This window comes from Myotis daubentonii, chromosome 5 (genome assembly GCF_963259705.1).
Source record: "Myotis daubentonii chromosome 5, mMyoDau2.1, whole genome shotgun sequence".
Lineage (NCBI taxonomy): Eukaryota > Metazoa > Chordata > Mammalia > Chiroptera > Vespertilionidae > Myotis > Myotis daubentonii.
This window is the reverse complement of record NC_081844.1, coordinates 52,758,648-52,776,353: the sequence shown is the minus strand read 5'-3', so window position 1 is coordinate 52,776,353 and position 17,706 is coordinate 52,758,648. Positions and strand designations below refer to the sequence as shown.

At 38.1% G+C, this 17,706-nt stretch overlaps 1 protein-coding gene and 2 non-coding genes across 4 annotated transcripts; all 3 read right to left on the bottom strand.

Annotated features, from left to right (window-relative positions):
- Window positions 1-264: 264 nt before the first annotated feature.
- PLRG1 (pleiotropic regulator 1) lies at window positions 265-16,367 on the bottom strand. 2 transcript variants are annotated; one of them, XM_059697790.1, is made up of 15 exons: window positions 16,207-16,367; window positions 14,385-14,491; window positions 12,809-12,951; window positions 12,069-12,122; window positions 11,135-11,228; window positions 10,858-10,924; window positions 8,241-8,342; window positions 7,198-7,290; window positions 4,897-5,046; window positions 4,320-4,421; window positions 3,700-3,802; window positions 2,792-2,900; window positions 1,711-1,850; window positions 1,028-1,221; window positions 265-467 (listed from the first exon to the last, which is right to left on the bottom strand). In XM_059697790.1, exons 1-15 carry the CDS (start codon window positions 16,213-16,215, stop codon window positions 408-410), a joined length of 1,527 nt encoding a protein of 508 aa, XP_059553773.1. In that variant the 5' UTR covers window positions 16,216-16,367; the 3' UTR covers window positions 265-407. The 2 variants fall into 2 exon arrangements, with proteins under 2 accessions (XP_059553773.1, XP_059553774.1); XM_059697791.1 differs by lacking the exon at window positions 16,207-16,367 and adding an exon at window positions 14,609-14,721.
- Window positions 4,519-4,588, bottom strand: LOC132236339 (small nucleolar RNA U2-30). The gene has a single exon (XR_009453275.1). It is a non-coding gene; the product is annotated as a small nucleolar RNA U2-30 (small nucleolar RNA).
- LOC132236340 (small nucleolar RNA U2-19) lies at window positions 4,757-4,836 on the bottom strand. The gene has a single exon (XR_009453276.1). It is a non-coding gene; the product is annotated as a small nucleolar RNA U2-19 (small nucleolar RNA).
- Window positions 16,368-17,706: the final 1,339 nt, after the last annotated feature.

Here is a 17,706-nt window from a genome sequence, read left to right as displayed (position 1 = left end):
TTAAAACGTCAAATTCTTTAATCCCAAATTATCAGTGTTTAAAGAATTTAAAAAAAACAACCACCAACTGCGTCCCTCAAAACAAGTCCTATTATAGCAGGCAATTTGGTAAATTAAAAAAAAAGTCTTTTAATAAAATTGACAAAATATTCTATCTTTAGAATAGTTATACAATAGTTGTAGTAAAAAAAACCAGCATATGCTTGCTATCTGCATCTTCCTAGGGCCTCAAATTGTTTATTTTAGAAATAAAAACACAGGGAGGGGAAGACAGTACATTTTATTGTAAAATATGAAGCAGCAATGATTCGAACATGTGAGTTTCTGCTAGCCAGAGCACAAAACGAGTGGATATCCACCAAGCAAATAAAAAATAAAAAACAAAACGCCATGAAGACAAGGTCACATTAAAATCTCTTTCTCTTGATAATTTCTGGTTTCCAGCTGACTGGATGAGTTTCTTCTGTCTAAAAATAGGAAAGTAATAAGAAAATAAAGTATTAGTTTTCTTCATATTTAGTAACTTCCTTCCTAACAAAAATAAGGTACCTGTTCTACATTATATTACTTGGCATTATATATTTAAGTTATTTAACAATTTCAGGAACAGTTGACAAACTTTTAGGATTATCTGAATCTAATAAAGAATGAGCAGATTCGCTACAAATCGAGTTTATGTCTTTTCATCTCAAATAAAATTGCTATGTAGATCCTCTAGTAACACCAAAGCTGATGATTCTAGAATTCATTTGCATAGCAATCTATTTGCTGTTGTTCTTATTGCAACATTTGCCCGGTAACTGTAATAAGAAAAGTTGGAATAAAATTAAGACAATGTATGGATTCATTGGCATCAATAAGACCAATATAGAAAGCTATGAGCTGACACTACTCAAGATGATAAATACTTTAACACTATAAAGATTCTTTTCCCTTCTGATAATTTCAGTAACTTTAAAATGAGCATATACTTGCAAAATTGGTACAGTTGAATTACTTTAATATGTACGTGAAACGGAGAACTTACCGCTGTATCATCCTCTCTGTACACTTTAATGGTTTTATCAGCTTCAGCCGTTAGTAACCGACTTTCAGATTGATCAAAAGCACAAGCAAATATTCCTGATTCACTGTCCAAAGACCCAGGCTGCACAGCTGCATGAACTCTCTGGAAATTGTAGCCAGTTCTCCAATCCCAAAGATGCATGGTTCCATTGTCAGCTTAAAGGGAAATAGCTAAATTGGGTATCCCTTCAACAATTCAGCTTGGCAAGCATTAAGCATGAACCATTAGCCGAGCACAATGGCAATAAGTATAATTAAAAAGATATATATGACACAGCCACTCAAGCTTCTCTTAATATTGGTTTGCCCACTTTCATTTGTGCTTAATTCAGAATTTATTACAGACCTCAAAAAGCACCACAAAATGACATCCAATTCCAGAATATGCAACCAAACTTTAGGTGATTCCCAGCATAAATCCCAAACTTAGATTTATCATGTGGAAACTCAGAGAAGGCTGAACTATGAAATATGCTACATGTATTATGAATATGCATGAACACACATATAAACATTCAAATATACATTAGGCAAGATCTGCTATAATATTTAGGTGTGAGGGCTTAGAAATTTTACAAATATTACCTCATTCACTAAAACAAACAATGACAGACTAAAGCAAATTTATCATAAAAATCTTTTTACCTCCAGATACGAGCACTCCATCAGAATTTACTGTCAATGTGTTAATAATAGCATTATGACCAGAAAGATTTTGAATGAAACTTCCATCAGGGAATTTCCACTGTTTTATGTTATCTGGAGAACCAGATGCAAATGTGTAACTGAAATAAGATTAAAAACAGCAACAAAGTAAACCAAGTAAAAAAATGGTAGATTTAAAGATGCATATTATGGTTGTATTCAGCATGTGTATTCAGTGATCTACGTAGTGTTAGCCAAATATTATTGTCATACCAAGAGGTAAAAATATCAAGACATTTACTCCAAGTTAAATCAGATTTTCAAAGTATTTTAAATGTGTTTTGAGACCTAGATTAATGTTTTATTCTCCTCTCATTTCCCCAATGACCTGTACTGAGCTAGAGCAATAAATGTGAAAACCCCTAAATTCACATAAAGGGCGAGGGGTTGTGCAACTATTTTGGAGGGGCCGGGGGATAAGAGGACAACTCAAGGAAAGAAACAAAGGGAAAGAGGAAGAGAGAGAGAGAAAGGGAGTGAGAAAGAAAGGGAGTAAGGAAGACAGGAAAAGGAAAAAAGTAGAAGAGAGGGAAGGGGGGAGGGCAGAAAGGGAGAAGAAAAAGAGAAAACACATGAAAATGGCCAGAAAAATGTCAGGGTGATGTGATATAACGAACAATAGCTTGGGATATTATGCTCCACCTCTTTGGATACCCTGACTATAATGTTCATAGTTCCTACCTTTTTCTCCTATGTATATTAACTTCCCCCTTAAGAACTCAACTATTCTATGTATATCTCAGTGTACAATAAACAACACTTATGTCCAAAACATTAAATCTAGCTACTCTTAGCTTCTATTCTGACATCCAGTTTTTAAATATGACTTATTCATATTGTTTCATTTGACATTATTTACCATGTAGAAAATCTCATCTCATATAGGGCAAAGCAAAATACCACACAGGGAAAAGGCCTGTAAATGAGTGTCTAAATGACTACAAAGTAGTACTAAAGTTGGTATTCCTGTACTATACCAAAAACTGAAGGAAGGAGAAAATAATTAGGAAGACATACTTACTGTCTTGGATGTAACACTACAGCTCTCACTGATTTTTTGTGATTTGTTAATGTGACTCTTGTTTTTCCAGCCACCAAATCCCATAATCGTATTGTAGTGTCATGGCTTCCTATAACGAAAATGCATATCCCCAAAACACAGATCAGGAAAAAGAATGCAAAACTATAATAAAATATGAAGTGTTCTCTCATAGACACATATATACTAAATGAAAGTCATATAAACTCTTGGCTAGTTGCTTTGTACTTCCAAAATTTTAGGTTGGTTTTAAATTTAATTCGTAAAAAAATGTAGACCTGGCCCACATGACTCAATGGATAGAGCACTGGCTGGTGCACAGAAGGATCACAGGTTAGATTCCCAGTCAAGGGCAGGTTCTACCCCAGCCCCTGTTAGGCACATGTGGGAGTCAACCAATCGATGTGTCTCTCTCACATCAATGTTTCTCTCTCTCTCTCTCTCTCTCCCTCTCTCTCTCTCTCTCTCTTTCTCCCCCCCCTCCCTCTCTTTCCCCCCTTCCTACCTCCCTTCCACTCTCATAAAATCAATGGAAAATTATGCTTGGGTGAGGATTAACAACAAGAATGTAATACATGCTTGATGCACTGTCAACTGAACAGCTTGAACAAATGCCAATAACAGACAAAACAAATACATGATGTTATCCCCTAGTGGAAGGGGAGGGAAAAATTCAAATGGTATTTTAGTTAATAAGACTGTGTATGACATAGTCTATGATATGTAAAAAGTCTGACATAACAGAATAAAATATTACTACAATAAATTTCAAATGCACACAGAAACATGGTATACACAATACAAAGCAAGAGTCACAGCAAGTATGAAAAATACATGTACAATAATGTATTGATATGAATACATGGTAAACTTGAAAGTAGGAATTTTACCAGTAATAATTTGTGGTTCTGCAGCTTGACACCTCACTGTAGCAACTGCATTTGTATGTCCAGATAATGTATGTACACTGGCTTTAGTTCTCACATCCCAAATCTATAAAAAAAACAACACACACACACACAATAGACATACTGTCAAAGAGAATAGGTATTCATAGCTCAGGCAGGTAACTGAATGAACTCAAGGTTGGGAATTTAATACGCAACAGTGCCTGAATATAAAGAAAGCCTTAAATGAGAGAGAATAATTTCAAAGCTGGCTGGGGGTTATAGATAGGAGACAGCTGATGGGTTGGGGGGTGGAGGGGGGCCTAAAAGAGTAGGAGACTGAAAGTGTAAGGATAGGTATAATGGAACTATTAAATGAAACCTGCGATGGCAGAACGGATTGTGAGTGTCACATTTCAGAGGCAGGGCACTTCCAATAAACTTGGTGAGACCACAGAACGGAAGATGAAAGTGTAAAAACAAGCCAGGAACAGAGGGACTTGGTTATTGGTGAGTCAAAGTAACAATATTTAATTCTTTACCAAACAATATATGACTCTAATACCAAATATGTATAAGATGCAATTTATATAAAGATAAACACCAAGCTCTATTCCATTTACCCGTGCAGTTGAATCACGACTACAGGTTACCAGCACATCAATTGTTGGGTGCAAATCCAAACCATACACTGCACTCAGATGTCCATGATAGTGCCTTATAACCTACAAATATAGCAGGAAAGTTAAAATTTCTATAATTAGAAAGAAAACCTGTGGCTCATAATGTGTGGAGTTTTTATTTGTTTCTTCAATTCAAGTCTGAGCTCAGGTCAAGTGTAGAAACCTTCATAATTACAAAGGTCAGTAGTCAAACTTTTTCATCATTGCTCAGAACTGATCAGCCTTTCAAACAGGTATGTCCCTACCTCCCCACCCCAATCTCATTCATCCAGCACCAAGTCCTGTTAGCCACTGTCACCTTCACACACACACACACACACACACACACACACACACACACACACACTTATTGTGTTGAATTACTTTATACTTTTGCTTCTCAGAACTAGAGAGATCATGCATCAGGTGGACTGGAAGGTCTTCTGATGCTCAGATTTGGCTATTTTCATCACTGATCCACTTCAATAGGAGCAGATCTCAGAGAATCATTGTTTTCAAAACTTATATCCAAGCTTACCTTATTATATTCAAGATCCCAGCATTTGACCTGTTTGTCTTCTCCACAGGAAAACAGGTATGGGCTCCTCGCGCTTACTATCACACCACGAACTGTACTAATGTGCCCAGTTAATGACAGTTTTAATTTGCCACTAGCCAAGTCCCAGATCTGCAATCAAAGAATATTTCATTTTTCTCCTTGTTGGTTATCCCAAAACAAAAATTTTATGATCCTGATATTAAAATTGTCTCCAAAATGTAAAGGTTATGAACATATAAAAACGTTTTTTTAATTTGTCAAAACCCCTCCCCCTCAAAAAAAAAAAAAAAAGCAGGGGGGAAATCAGAATTAAAAGGCAAGCTCAAACTGGGAAAATATTTGTAACAGATGACAAAAAGTTAAAATTCTTAACAAAGAAAGGATATCATTGTTAACAAAAGTATAAATGTTATAGTATTAAATTAGCCAAGGATGGCAACAACTTAAAAAAAAACCCTATGGAGTCCGGCTGCAGTAGCTCAGTTGGTTGAGCAATGTCCTGTGCACCGAAAAGTTCCAGGTTCCATTCCTGATCAGGGCACAGACCTGGGTTTCGGGTTCAATCCCGGTTGGCAGGTTCACCAAGGGCAACCTATGGATGTGCCATTGATGTTTCTCTCTCTCCCCCTAAGCACGTCCCCAGGTAAGGATTAAAAATAAAACAAAAAACCCATAAGGAAACTAAACTAAGTGTTCATTAACTGATACATGCATAAAGAGAATGTGGCATATATACATACAATGGAATATTATTGAGCCATTAAAAAAAAAAATCTTGCCACCTGGGACAACATGAATTGTCCTTAAGGGCATTATGCTAAACAAATTAAGTTAAAGAAAGACAAATAGAACATGATCTCACTTATATGCAGAATTTAAAACAGAAACAAAAACCTGAAAAACTAAGCTCATAGATACAGAGAACAGACTGGAGGTGCCAGAAGCCAGGGTGAAGGATGGATAAAATGGGTGAAGGGATTCAAAGGGTACAAAGTTCCAGTTACAAATTAGTAAGTTATGGGGATGTCATTATGTATGCATGTTGACTGCAGCTAATAATACTAGACTGCATACTTGAAAGCTGCTGAGAGTACATCTTAAAAGTTCTCATCCCAAGAAAAAAAAACTTGTAGTTATGTACCACGACAGATATTAACTGGACTTTTTGGTGATCATATCACAATAAAACAAATGGCAAATCATTATGTTGTACACCTAAAATTAACCTAATATTATATGTCAATTACAACTCAATAAAAAAATATTTTAAAAACCCTAAAAGTAGTTTTGTAAGGTATGAAAAAATTGTTCCTCACTAAAAATTCTATATGAACAATTTTTGAAAGATTGGATAACCATTTCTGCTTATATGAATAGAAATTTTAAACATAAACAATAAGCTGAAAAGAATCCTCTCATACACTGTATCAATTAACCATTTTAGAAAATAATTTGTGCTTTGGGTGCCAACTTAAACAAATGTTTGACCCATTAATTCCATTTCCGAGAATTGAAAATAAAGTAATTTAAAAATAGAAAAGGCTGGCCATGGCTGGGTAGCTCATCCGATATGCTAAGGTTGCGGGTTTGATCCCCAGTCAGGACACATAGAAAAATCAATCAGTGAATGCATAAATAAGTGAAACAACAAATCTCTGTTTTTTTCTCTCTTCCTGAAATCAATAAATATAAAAATTGAAAGAAAATAGATTATAGGAATATAAGTGATGTACTTCCATGGAACCATTTAAAAAGATGTTAGCTTTTTCACAGAAATATGCCTTTGCTATAATGTTAAGTGCAAAAAGTAAGGTTGAAAATTACATTACCAAGCATGATTTTTAAAAGATACACATATATATATACGAAGGAAAAAACTCAGAAGAAAATGCACTGATATATATGCACAGAAATAAAAACTAAAGAGAAATTCATTCAAATACTTCACAGTGGTAGGATTATATATGGGTCTATGTTCTTTTATATTTCTCTCTACTTTCCACATTTTTTATAGATGACCATGCTTTAATTTTATAACTAGAGAGGGAAAAACTTAAATATCAAGGAATTTGTGGTAGGTAGTCAGCATATTGTTTGGAAAAAACTGTTGTTTAAATACCATTTTCAAACACATGGAACTTTTAACTGGTATAGACAGGAAGTTTTACTTCATACTCAGGTCTAAGAAGTCAAAGGAACTACAAGAGCAATTTCCTCAGGAAATAACTTAAAACAGATTAAATGTACATGGAAAATACAAAGCAGTTCCCTCCTTATTACCTTTATAGTTCTGTCAGCAGATCCAGTAACAAACCACTGATTTCCAGGTTCCACAGCAATACATCGAACCCAGCCAAGATGCCCACTGATCACCTGTATTCAGAATGTAGAAAGCGTAGACACGTAAGTTAAAGGTTGTTCAATTTTGTATCATTACATGTAAGTTAAAGTTCATTCAAATTTAAATTGACCTCCAACATCTTTCAATGATAAGAATATAAGTTTATTTGACAATTAGAGTTTTGAATGATACAAGTATTAAATTACCTTCAATCCATGAATGAATGCACAAACTGTGGTATATCTATACAATGGAATACTACTCAGCAATAGAAAGGAATGTATTAATACTTGCAACAACTTGGATGAATCTCAAAGGCATTAAGCTGAGTGAAGAAAGTCCCAAAAGGAACACACTGAATGATTCCATTTACGTGACGCAGTTGAAAAGACACAGTGATGGAAAACAAATGGTTGCCAGGGTTAGGGAAGGATATGGATATAAAAAATGGAACTTCTATATCCTGATTGTGGTAGTGGCTACCCAAATCTATACAGCTATTAAATTTATTAGATCTGTATACCAAAAGAAAATCTATTTTACTGTATGATATTCTGAAAAGTAAAATATAACATTTAAATTATAAGTAGCTGTGCAACTTCCCTACTATATACATTTTACTTTAGATCTGGTACATTTTAAATCATTTTAATTTACTATAATTTAAAAGATAATCAGTAGAGCTAAAGAAATGTACTTAAATACTGTTTTTCCCCTTGAGCTCCATATTAAATACCTCAAGCACATTACTACATTTATTTCGCCTGCTCTCCACATTTAGTAGCTTTCTATCAATATTTTATACAAAATACAAGTCTGCTTTCCAAGATATTTTAGATAGTGCTTAAGTCCCTTCCCCCACCCAACCTCTTTACCAGTTCCCATTTTCACTCCTTTTCCTCCTTATTCTATTCGTAGCTTTTGTCAAGTGGAAAGTAGTGATCACGTTTCATGTCGTGGAATAATATACAGATTCACTCACCCTGTAGAGTTTCCATGGCGGGTGCCACTGGGGTTTTGGCATTGTCGGGGCCTTCTTTGCCATGAGTGCAGAGTTCTTGGCATTGCCACCCTCCATAACAGCCTATGTGTGGAGGAACAGATTTCATTATTATTAAAGATATCACACTTGAGTTTTCATGTTATCAAAAATAGAAATGCGAAGAGGGGATTTATGAAGTTTTCTCAGAAATGGAAATTCAAAGAGGGAATTTTTTTTTAAAAATATATTTTATTGATTTTTTAAAGAGAGAAAGGGAGAGGGATAGAGTTAGAAACATTGATGAGAGAGAAGCATCGATCAGCTGCCTCCTGCACACCCCCTACTGGGGATGTGCCTGCAACCAAGGTACATGCCCTTAACCGGAATCGAACCCGGGACTCTTCAGTCCCCAGGCCGACACTCTATCCAGTGAGCCAAACCGGCGAGGGCGAAGAGGGAATTTTTGAAAGCAGCTCCCTCTACCCCATGAAGAGAAAGGGCAGCTAAACATGTTTGCATAACTAGAAAATGAGCCCAAGATTTCTAATAAAAACTGTATTTTATTATGTTAATTTAAAAAAGCAATTTAAAAATCAGAGAGGCAGAACATTGAAGAGCATATATCACTGTGCCTAAGTTCAAAACCTAGCTCTACCAATTAATAGCTTATTGACCTTCGGTAAAAATTATGTAACCTATGTGCCTCATTTTTAAAGTGACCGTAGTGGATTAATGCCATTGCCCTTCATAGTCATATTTTAACATCATTGATTTAATATTGCAATGGAGTCATTGATAGGTCCTTCTATCTTCCCCCCAAATATTTCAATACTATTTTTAAAAGGCATTCTAGCTAATATACTAAGATACCATCTACTGTTACAGTATCCATTTATTGAAAAATACTTAAGCCCATAAAGTTCCTACCTCAAGAAGCTAACATTACTTCCTCCAAAGGAGGCAGAAAGCCTGACAGAGACCTGCAAATGGAGGCTAAAAACAGGACGTGGTGGGAGCGCTGTTCACTTCCGAACGTCAAACCGAGTGCACAATATGCTGAAGTAAAGCTGACACTTATTTCAAGTGACAGCATATTTTCAGGTATTCTTTCTCTGACCACTTCTACCAATAACAGCAGTTGCCATTTACTTATAAACTTTTAGTACTCAACTGTATAAATCAACTGAGAGTTTAATTTTAACACATTTTGTACCGCTCAGGAGTTTTCTTGTGTTTTGCGCACCATCTGTTAAGGACCACCCACGAGTGTTCTCGTTTCGTGGGCCATCTGTTATGGACCTTAGATGTCAACACACTGCCTTGTCCACTGTGGGGGCGCGGTTACAGTGTTTGGCCAGGTTCAAGCCTCGGACTAATGAAAGGACAGGGTCCTCTCACTGCCACGTGCAAGTCCCAGCTGGAGGGCAGGGCCCTCCCAGCACAATCATAGCCAACGGCTATAATTGAACCTATGGTCCGAACACGTAGCCCCACGTGCCTTGTGATAGAGTTCGGGTGCATGTAGTTGAGTGAGGTTGAGACTCACGAGAATGCTGTAAACAACATGATCACGCCCCTACTTTGCCTCGTGGCATCTGCTATAAAATAAAGACACGGCTTGTGGGCGCTGGCGTTGTCTCCTTCAGGGAGCAGCGTCCCACTGAGACCCAGCTATTATTCTGTCTGTCTTTCCTTAATCCTTTCACCCCCCCTCCCCACTCTTGGCCGTGCTGGGGGGGCACAGTCCACAGTGTTGTACCTTATAAACTGTGGACTTTTCAATTCATTTAGAGTGTACAACGTCCTCAAGCCACAAGCAAAAATGAAGTATAAACAGTTTCTGCTATCGGTGGCGAAAGACTGGATAACGGATGACAATAATGAAGGCTCTCCGGAACCAGAGACAAATCTGTCCAGCCCTTCCCCTGGGGGTGCAAGGAGAGCACCTCGTAAAGATCCACCCAAAAGGTTGTCGGGTGATATGAAGCAGCATGAACCTTCATGTATTCCAGCGAGTGGAAAGAAAAAATTTCCTACGAGAGCCTGCAGAGTTTGTGCCACCCATGGAAAAAGGAGCGAATCTAGATACTTATGTAAATTGTTTGGTCCCTCTTCATAGAGAAAAATGTTTTACGCAGTACCATACGTTAAAAAAGTACTAGGAACTTTAATTGTTTAATTGTTTATGTAAATGAAAATGTTAAAATTATTGAAAAACAACACCTAAAGTGCATTATGATCTGTAGTTATGATTTAAATAACGTGCAGTTTGCCCAAAAACGTGCGGTCCCTGGCGCATGTCTTAGAGATTTCTACGCGGTACGCAATGTGTTAAAAAGGCTTTCATATCTAAAACATACTTATACAAGTCTCAGAATAAAATTTCTTATATATTTTAAGCAGTGGATAATAAAGAGCAACGTCACATTATCTTCACCAAAATAAACATAAACAATGTGTAAACAGACACAGAGTTAACACAATTTTAAATTCTAAAAAATATGTCAATTCACTAGCAAATTAAATTTTGGGGAAATTTAAATAGAATAAAGGGAAACCAGGCAACATATTCCAAAAGGTAGACACCTGCAGTGTGATCAGACACAGAGAAACTTACCAAAGTCATCCCTGCAGGCTGTGAGCGGTCAGAGCCTCCAGCAGGTGCAGCACGATTGGCATCAACCCTGAAGCAAAAAACATCAGATTCTAAGTACTTAATCCCTCCAATCACATGTTTTGCAGAATGAGTTTTATATGTTAAATTTTTGTAAGCACTGATAAAGAAAAATGTCCTGTAATACACACTTATAAAGAAACAAATTTAAAAATGAGGAAAAAATGTGAACAGTGAACTGTGCTTGCACAATCCTTATAATGAGAAGCATATTTCATACCTGGCCTGAGAAGAAGGTAATGCTACAGCTAAGGACTGTGCAGCTGATTCACTTGGCATTCTTTGGATCTTAGTATCTGCTGTTAAAGCAACCCCTGTTAAAATTAAAAAAACACACAGAAAAAACCTTTTAGTAGCTATCTTTGTTTTTATTCACATGCATTTAAAATAAAACACTGGAGGAAACCATACCAAAAAGGGAACGGTGATTATCTCCAGGTGATGACATTTCAAAAACTGATTACGTTTTGTATGCCTTTTGTCACTAGCATTTTACCACAAATATTGCCTAACAATATATAACTCAAATTTAATTTAATCTCAAGCAGCTTGGTATTAGCAAAGTCTAAGACAATAAAGTTAAATTTCTATAATCTTGGGATATTACCATCAGATATAAAAATTAAGCAGTTCCCTAAATACTAACAGAATGTTTTAAAGAGTAAATGTATGACATACAACAAGAAGCAGTAATTCTCCTATACTTTCATTATCGTGAATTCTGTACTTTAAAATTACTAGAACCTAAATATACTAAGATTTTTTTATCTTCTACCCTGTTATACTGGCCACTCCATTTGTGTGCCAATTTCTCCATACGCACACACCAGGAAACATTTCTATCAGAGCTGCTTCTATACTAATGCTTCTAGCATCATTTTTATAAGCTTAGTGATATTTATGTCTGCCTAAACCTCCAAATAATAAGCGGTGGACCTTTTTATATTAAATTCAAAATATCGTGGCAGTTAACTGGCTAAGTATGTTTGCCAAATAAATGCTTGTGATGCTAAGTATTAGTTCATTATCATCTAAAAAGCGATGCCTGGCTATTGAGCTTATTTTATACTTTATAGGCTATGGGAATCATATTATTAACTCATTCACAGAAATACATGTGACAGTAAGACTTTTTCAATATGCAGATCACTTACCAGGTCCTGGTGGATAGGGATGTGTACCGGTCACCAAATATTCAACTTCTTGTCCTGAGAGAGAGAAGGATAGGAAGAGGATAGGAAGAGAGATTTATCAATGGCAAAATTTATCGTATGTACTAATATTATCTCTTTTAATAAATTAAGTATTAAATTATCAACCAGATTTCTAAAAATTTCACAACTAAACCCAAGCCTCTGAAATAAGGTAAGTTGATCATTTTTGTTTTGACTTCTAAAGAGCACATATATAGTGATTTCCCTGACCATTTGCTAACATGTCAAGAAAGTTGTGCAATTACCATAGGGCAATGGTGTGTAGCGATCATCCTATAAAGTAATAATCCACTGTTTTTTCTTCTAAGCAAATGGTTTCCCTGGAGGATCTTGGATTATCTTTAATTCATTACAATGTCAGTACTTAATGTCATCTTTCTGAAAAAAGTGATAGTCTACCCACATATTAAGAATTTTTTCTTTATCTCCATCATGACCTTCTCCATATCCTAAGAATTTCTGCCATCATTATACTACCATTATCCCATTTCCTACAGAAAAAAATCTACCAACCAATAACCTCACTCACTACTCCAATGGGGAAATCAATACAGGTATAGGTGTTAAAGAGGGTTTGGCTCTAACTAGTCCTCCCAGGAGGGGTACTAATAACAGATTTCATGTATCTATTTTTAAAATTCACATATAAGTCCTTACATTTCTGGCAATGCCATACGCACCTTGATTTGCAGGGTACTGTTTATGACCATATGAGTCTGATGCATTCTGAGGACCCTTCTCTTTAAAATTTTCTTTCAAAGTAGGCATGTGCAACACAGGACCATACTCATTCCGTAGCTTGATTGCCATTTTTCGTTTGTGACTATTTTAAAAAGTTATAAGCATAAGAACGTATCTTTAAATATATTCCCCAATATAAACACATTCACAGGTAGCCAGGAAACAAGTACTTAAATAGCTTATTAGGTTTGTCTAATCATGTAGAAAAATTTTCTATAAAGATTTTAAAGTAAAACTGCACTTTAAAAAGCTCAAAATTTCCAAGTTCATTTCCCCCTTTTTAAAAAATGCTATTATTAATTTTTAGAGAGAAATGAAGGGAGAGAGAGAGAGAGAGAGAGAGAGAGACACTGATGGGAGAGAAAAACATCGATTGGTTGCCTTCTATATGCAGCACGACCCGGGGTGGAACCCAAAACCTGGACATGTGCCCTGACCAGGAATTGAACCAGCAATCTTTTGGTGTATGGGACGATGCTCAACCAACTGAGCCACACCAGCCAGGGCTCATTTCCATACTTTTATTCACAATCCACCACACAGAATCCATCAAATCCAAATATTGTTATAGTTTGTAAATCAATGATTCATGAGTTATCAAGGATCTGATTTTAAAATATATAGAAACTAAAGTATCTTTAAAAAACCCTGGAAGTCAATATATTTTCCTTCAAATGCCTAAATATAAAAATATAGTAAAAGTTTTCTAGTAACCTTTACTGGATATATCAAAAAAGGTTAAAACTAATCAAAGTACTTAATTAGTTCAAACATTATTTTTAAATTGTACCTATATTACTTTTAAAAATAGTCCACTTTAGCCCTGGCATCGTCCAATGCATAAGGAGGCTGCCGGTTTAATTCCCAGTCAAGGGCACATGCCCAGGTTATGGGTGCTTGCATTTCTCTCTCTCTCTCTCCCCCCCCCTTTCTCTTCCTCTCTTTCTAGAGAAAAAAACCAATAAACTATTCTTTAAAAAACAAAACAGTACACTTTACAAATTAAATATAAATGCTTGTTTGAGCAATTAAGCAGATTTTAAAAGTAGGGTAAATAGCAAGTGAGGAACATTGCACATAATATAAATCCCATACTGGAGCTGGTCATGTAGAACTAAAAATATGCTACCAAAAATCTTCATCATACTAATAAGAAAAAGATGGGAGTAGAAGTACTGGCCAGGTACAGTTCAGCTCAGCAAGGCTCTGAGAGCAGTGGGAGAGAAGCTGAAGCACATTCAAAATGACTAATTATAAAAATTACACATAAAAGGGACTCACCTAATTACTGAGTATTTGTAAAATGCAATTAATTAAGTAATGTACAAGATAAGGCAAAAAAAAAAAAAAAGTCAAATCAGCTTAAATTATGCCCTAACACTACTGGTTATTGAATAGATCACTTATGTCTGTTAGTGTCACTCACTAAACTTTAAAGGTTCCCCTCTCCCTGCTCTCATCCCCCAATACTAGAAATTTAACTAGTCTAGCAATTAAGAAGGAAACTATACCTACCTCTCTTCATCCAAAGGCACAGGTTTTCCATTATCGGCTACAAACATGTCATGGGTCCTCTTCAATGACCTGAACACAAGTGTATGCACAGAATGCTTCTGTACCTCCTAGAAAGAAAAAGTGGAATTACATGTCTAGCTACAAACTACACATATCAAACCTAAATTAAAATAAAAAATTAGTTATTACATGTTTAAAAATGTAAGAAACTTTGCACCACTCACCACAGCTACTTATAGCAAGCTATGGCAGTCAAGTTCAGATGAAAAGATGAAGCTCCTCTTCGCTAGAGCCCCAAGTTGACCAAGTGAGTGATGCTTAAGATTAGTCATCCTATCCTCCTATATAATAAAAGGCTAATATGCAAATCGACCGAAGGGGGGAGGGTGCGGGGAACAACGGTCACCATGATGTGCACTGACCACCAAGCAGCAGACACTCAACACAGGAGCTGTCCCCTGGTGGTCAGTGCGCTCCGGGGTTCAGCCAGAAGCCGGGCTGATGGCTGGCAAGCGCAGCAGCAGTGGTGAGAGCCTCTCCTGCCTCCGTGTCAGTCCGACATCCCCCGAGGGCTCCCAGACTGGGAAAGGGCGCAGGCCGGGCTGAGGGACAACCCCCCCCCCCCCCACAATCCTCCAGTGCAGGAATGTCGTGCACCCGGCATCTAATAAAAATGCACTGAGCTACTAATATATGTCTGGTAGGTATCCTGCTAGGAGCTAACAACAGCATGATGAAAAGACAATCTGGCCCCTATGCTCAAGACAAATAAAAATAAGCAAAATAACTCCGCATTTTAATAAGTACTATGAAGGAAAGAAGCAAGGGACCGAGAAAACAGAGCAAGAACTTAGGATATGATGAAAGATCTCTCTGAAGTGGCATTTAAGCAGAAAGGAAGTTAGCCTTGCACAGAGAAAAAGGTAAAAACAATCCAGGCAGCAAGAAAAATGCCATGAACAAAGGTGTTCAGTAACGCAAATAATGCCAGGAGCTGCAGAATACTTACATTTATTCGATGAGAGGATGAGTTGGGATGCAAGATAAGGTTGCAAGGATGGATAGATCAGGTCAGGGGATTTTTTTCTTTAAAGATCATTGCAACCGTCTGTATTTTCGATCTCATAACAAAGGGTTAGTAAAGGGTTTTTAAGCAAGAAAAGCAGGACCAACTTACATTTTAAAACATGCCCGCTGGGGAGAAGGGGAGTTGTAACAAAAATGGACACAAGGAGACCCGCTGAGGGCTAATTCACCTGTCCGGGTGAAAGACGATGTCGGTGTGAATTGAGGTGACGGCAGTGGGTATACAGACTAAAGTCAAGAAATAGTTCTGAGAAAACAGAGGCAAGGCTTGCTAATACAATGACTGTTCCAGCGAGGGGAAGATGCTCACATTCAAGAATGGCAGATTTTCCTGGGGATCGGCTGGAGTAAGTGCCACAGCGAACAGCACCAGAGAAGACCACGGGTCTCATCGGACACAGAACCCCTGGCACGACCCCGCGGGCGCCGAATACCAGCCGTCGGACGAGGACAGAAGGCCCGCCCCCGAACACAGTGCCCCCCGCCGGGGCCCCAGGGTCGACTCAGGGCGGCAGGCAGGACCTCAGGCTTCCCGCTTGGACGCAACCTGCAAGCCGTGCTCTCATGCCGCCTCTCTCCCTCCAGAAAACCCTGGGACACCCGGCCTCGGCCAAACCAGCCCCCCTCGCAGCCTCCACCCCCGCCCCCCAGAGTCGCAACACACTCGATCCCCCGCGCCCGCCGCCAACGAAAAGCAGCCCCAGAGCCAACACTGAGCCCCCAAGGGTCACTCTACCTCGACCATGATGCTGCCGTGTTTTCCGTGGCTCCGGCAGCAAAGACACCAAACATCAAGGCAGACACAGCCGCCGCCACCACGGTGCAGCCTCTTCCGGAACCTGGGGCCCGGACGCCGGATGTGACGTAGCTCCGCACCGCGCGCCGGTCCCCGCCGGCGGCCCGGGCGCGGGGGGCGGGCCTCTCTCCTCCCGGCCTCCTCCGGGGCGGAGTCCCGCGTCTCCGGAGCCCAGGCTCCTGCAACACGTGCGTTTCTAGGAATGAAGAAAAACCGGGTGGAATTGCGCGCCTGCAAACTTGAATGGACGAACGCTTCACTGGCCTTGCCTTTTGCTCAACCTAATCGGCGCCACTGAACTTGTCCCCAGGGCGTACTGCGTATACTTTGAGAGGGAGGACAAATCTATCAAAAGTATAGCGATGTGAACTGATGATCTCATTTAGAAATTCATTAGTTTTTAATTCATTAAACCCATTAAGGTCATACTTGAAAATGCAATCACTCTGAATGTGAGTGTGAGTTTTGCCGAGAACTCATTTTTTTTTCCTGACAGTGGTCACTGATGGTAGGGCTTGCAAGGAAATGCCGTAATTCTAAAATACATACTGTGCTAGATTTCATATAATTATAAACGCAGTAATAATTATACAATAGAACATGATTTTAAATTGCAATAAAGTTATAGAAATGTAAGCCAGATTCTAATATATCTGGAAATATAATAGTCTATTAGGTCTATTAGCTTGTTAACCCCCCTCCCCCGCTCAAAAAAATGTATAAATCCAGACTCATGCCAGACGGGTTTGGCTCAGTGGATAGAATGTTGGCCTGCAGACTGAAATGTCCCGGGTTCGATTCTGGTCAAGGGCATGTACATTGGTTGCAGGCACATCCCCAGTGGGGAGTGCGCAGGAGGCAGCTGATCAATGTTTCTCTCTCATCAATGTTTCTGACTATCCCTCTCCCTTCCTCTCTGTAAAAAATCAATAAAATATATATTTTTTAAAAAATCCAGACTCATGAAAACGTTGTAATGATTTTGGTAATTTGGACTTAGATTGTGCTCCAAATTTTAAAAAGCTCTTGAATTCACAGAATTATACACTTGAAAGTATTAGAGCTCAGTGACCCTTATATCTAGCTCAGAGATCCATGAATTACCTCTATTGTATGCAAATTTTGTGTTAATAAGAACCTAAATTTTGTTCTGGTGGGGGGATCTATAGGTTTCTTTGGATTCTTTAAACGATCTGGGACCAGATTGAGAATCCCTGTCCTCGCCGACACCAGGATGTCTTATTTGAGCAGTAGGGGTCGCTGCTGCTCTTCCTAGGAAGGAGGATTTTTCCCTAAAGCTGATAGGAATAGTAACTTAAATGTAAACATTAAGTCTGTTCCTGTGAAACCAATAATACAAATTTAAAGGAAGGCCTCCCTTCTTTGGTTAAGCTACCTCTTAAAAAACTCAACAATACTGAGATCTCTTTATTCTCTTCC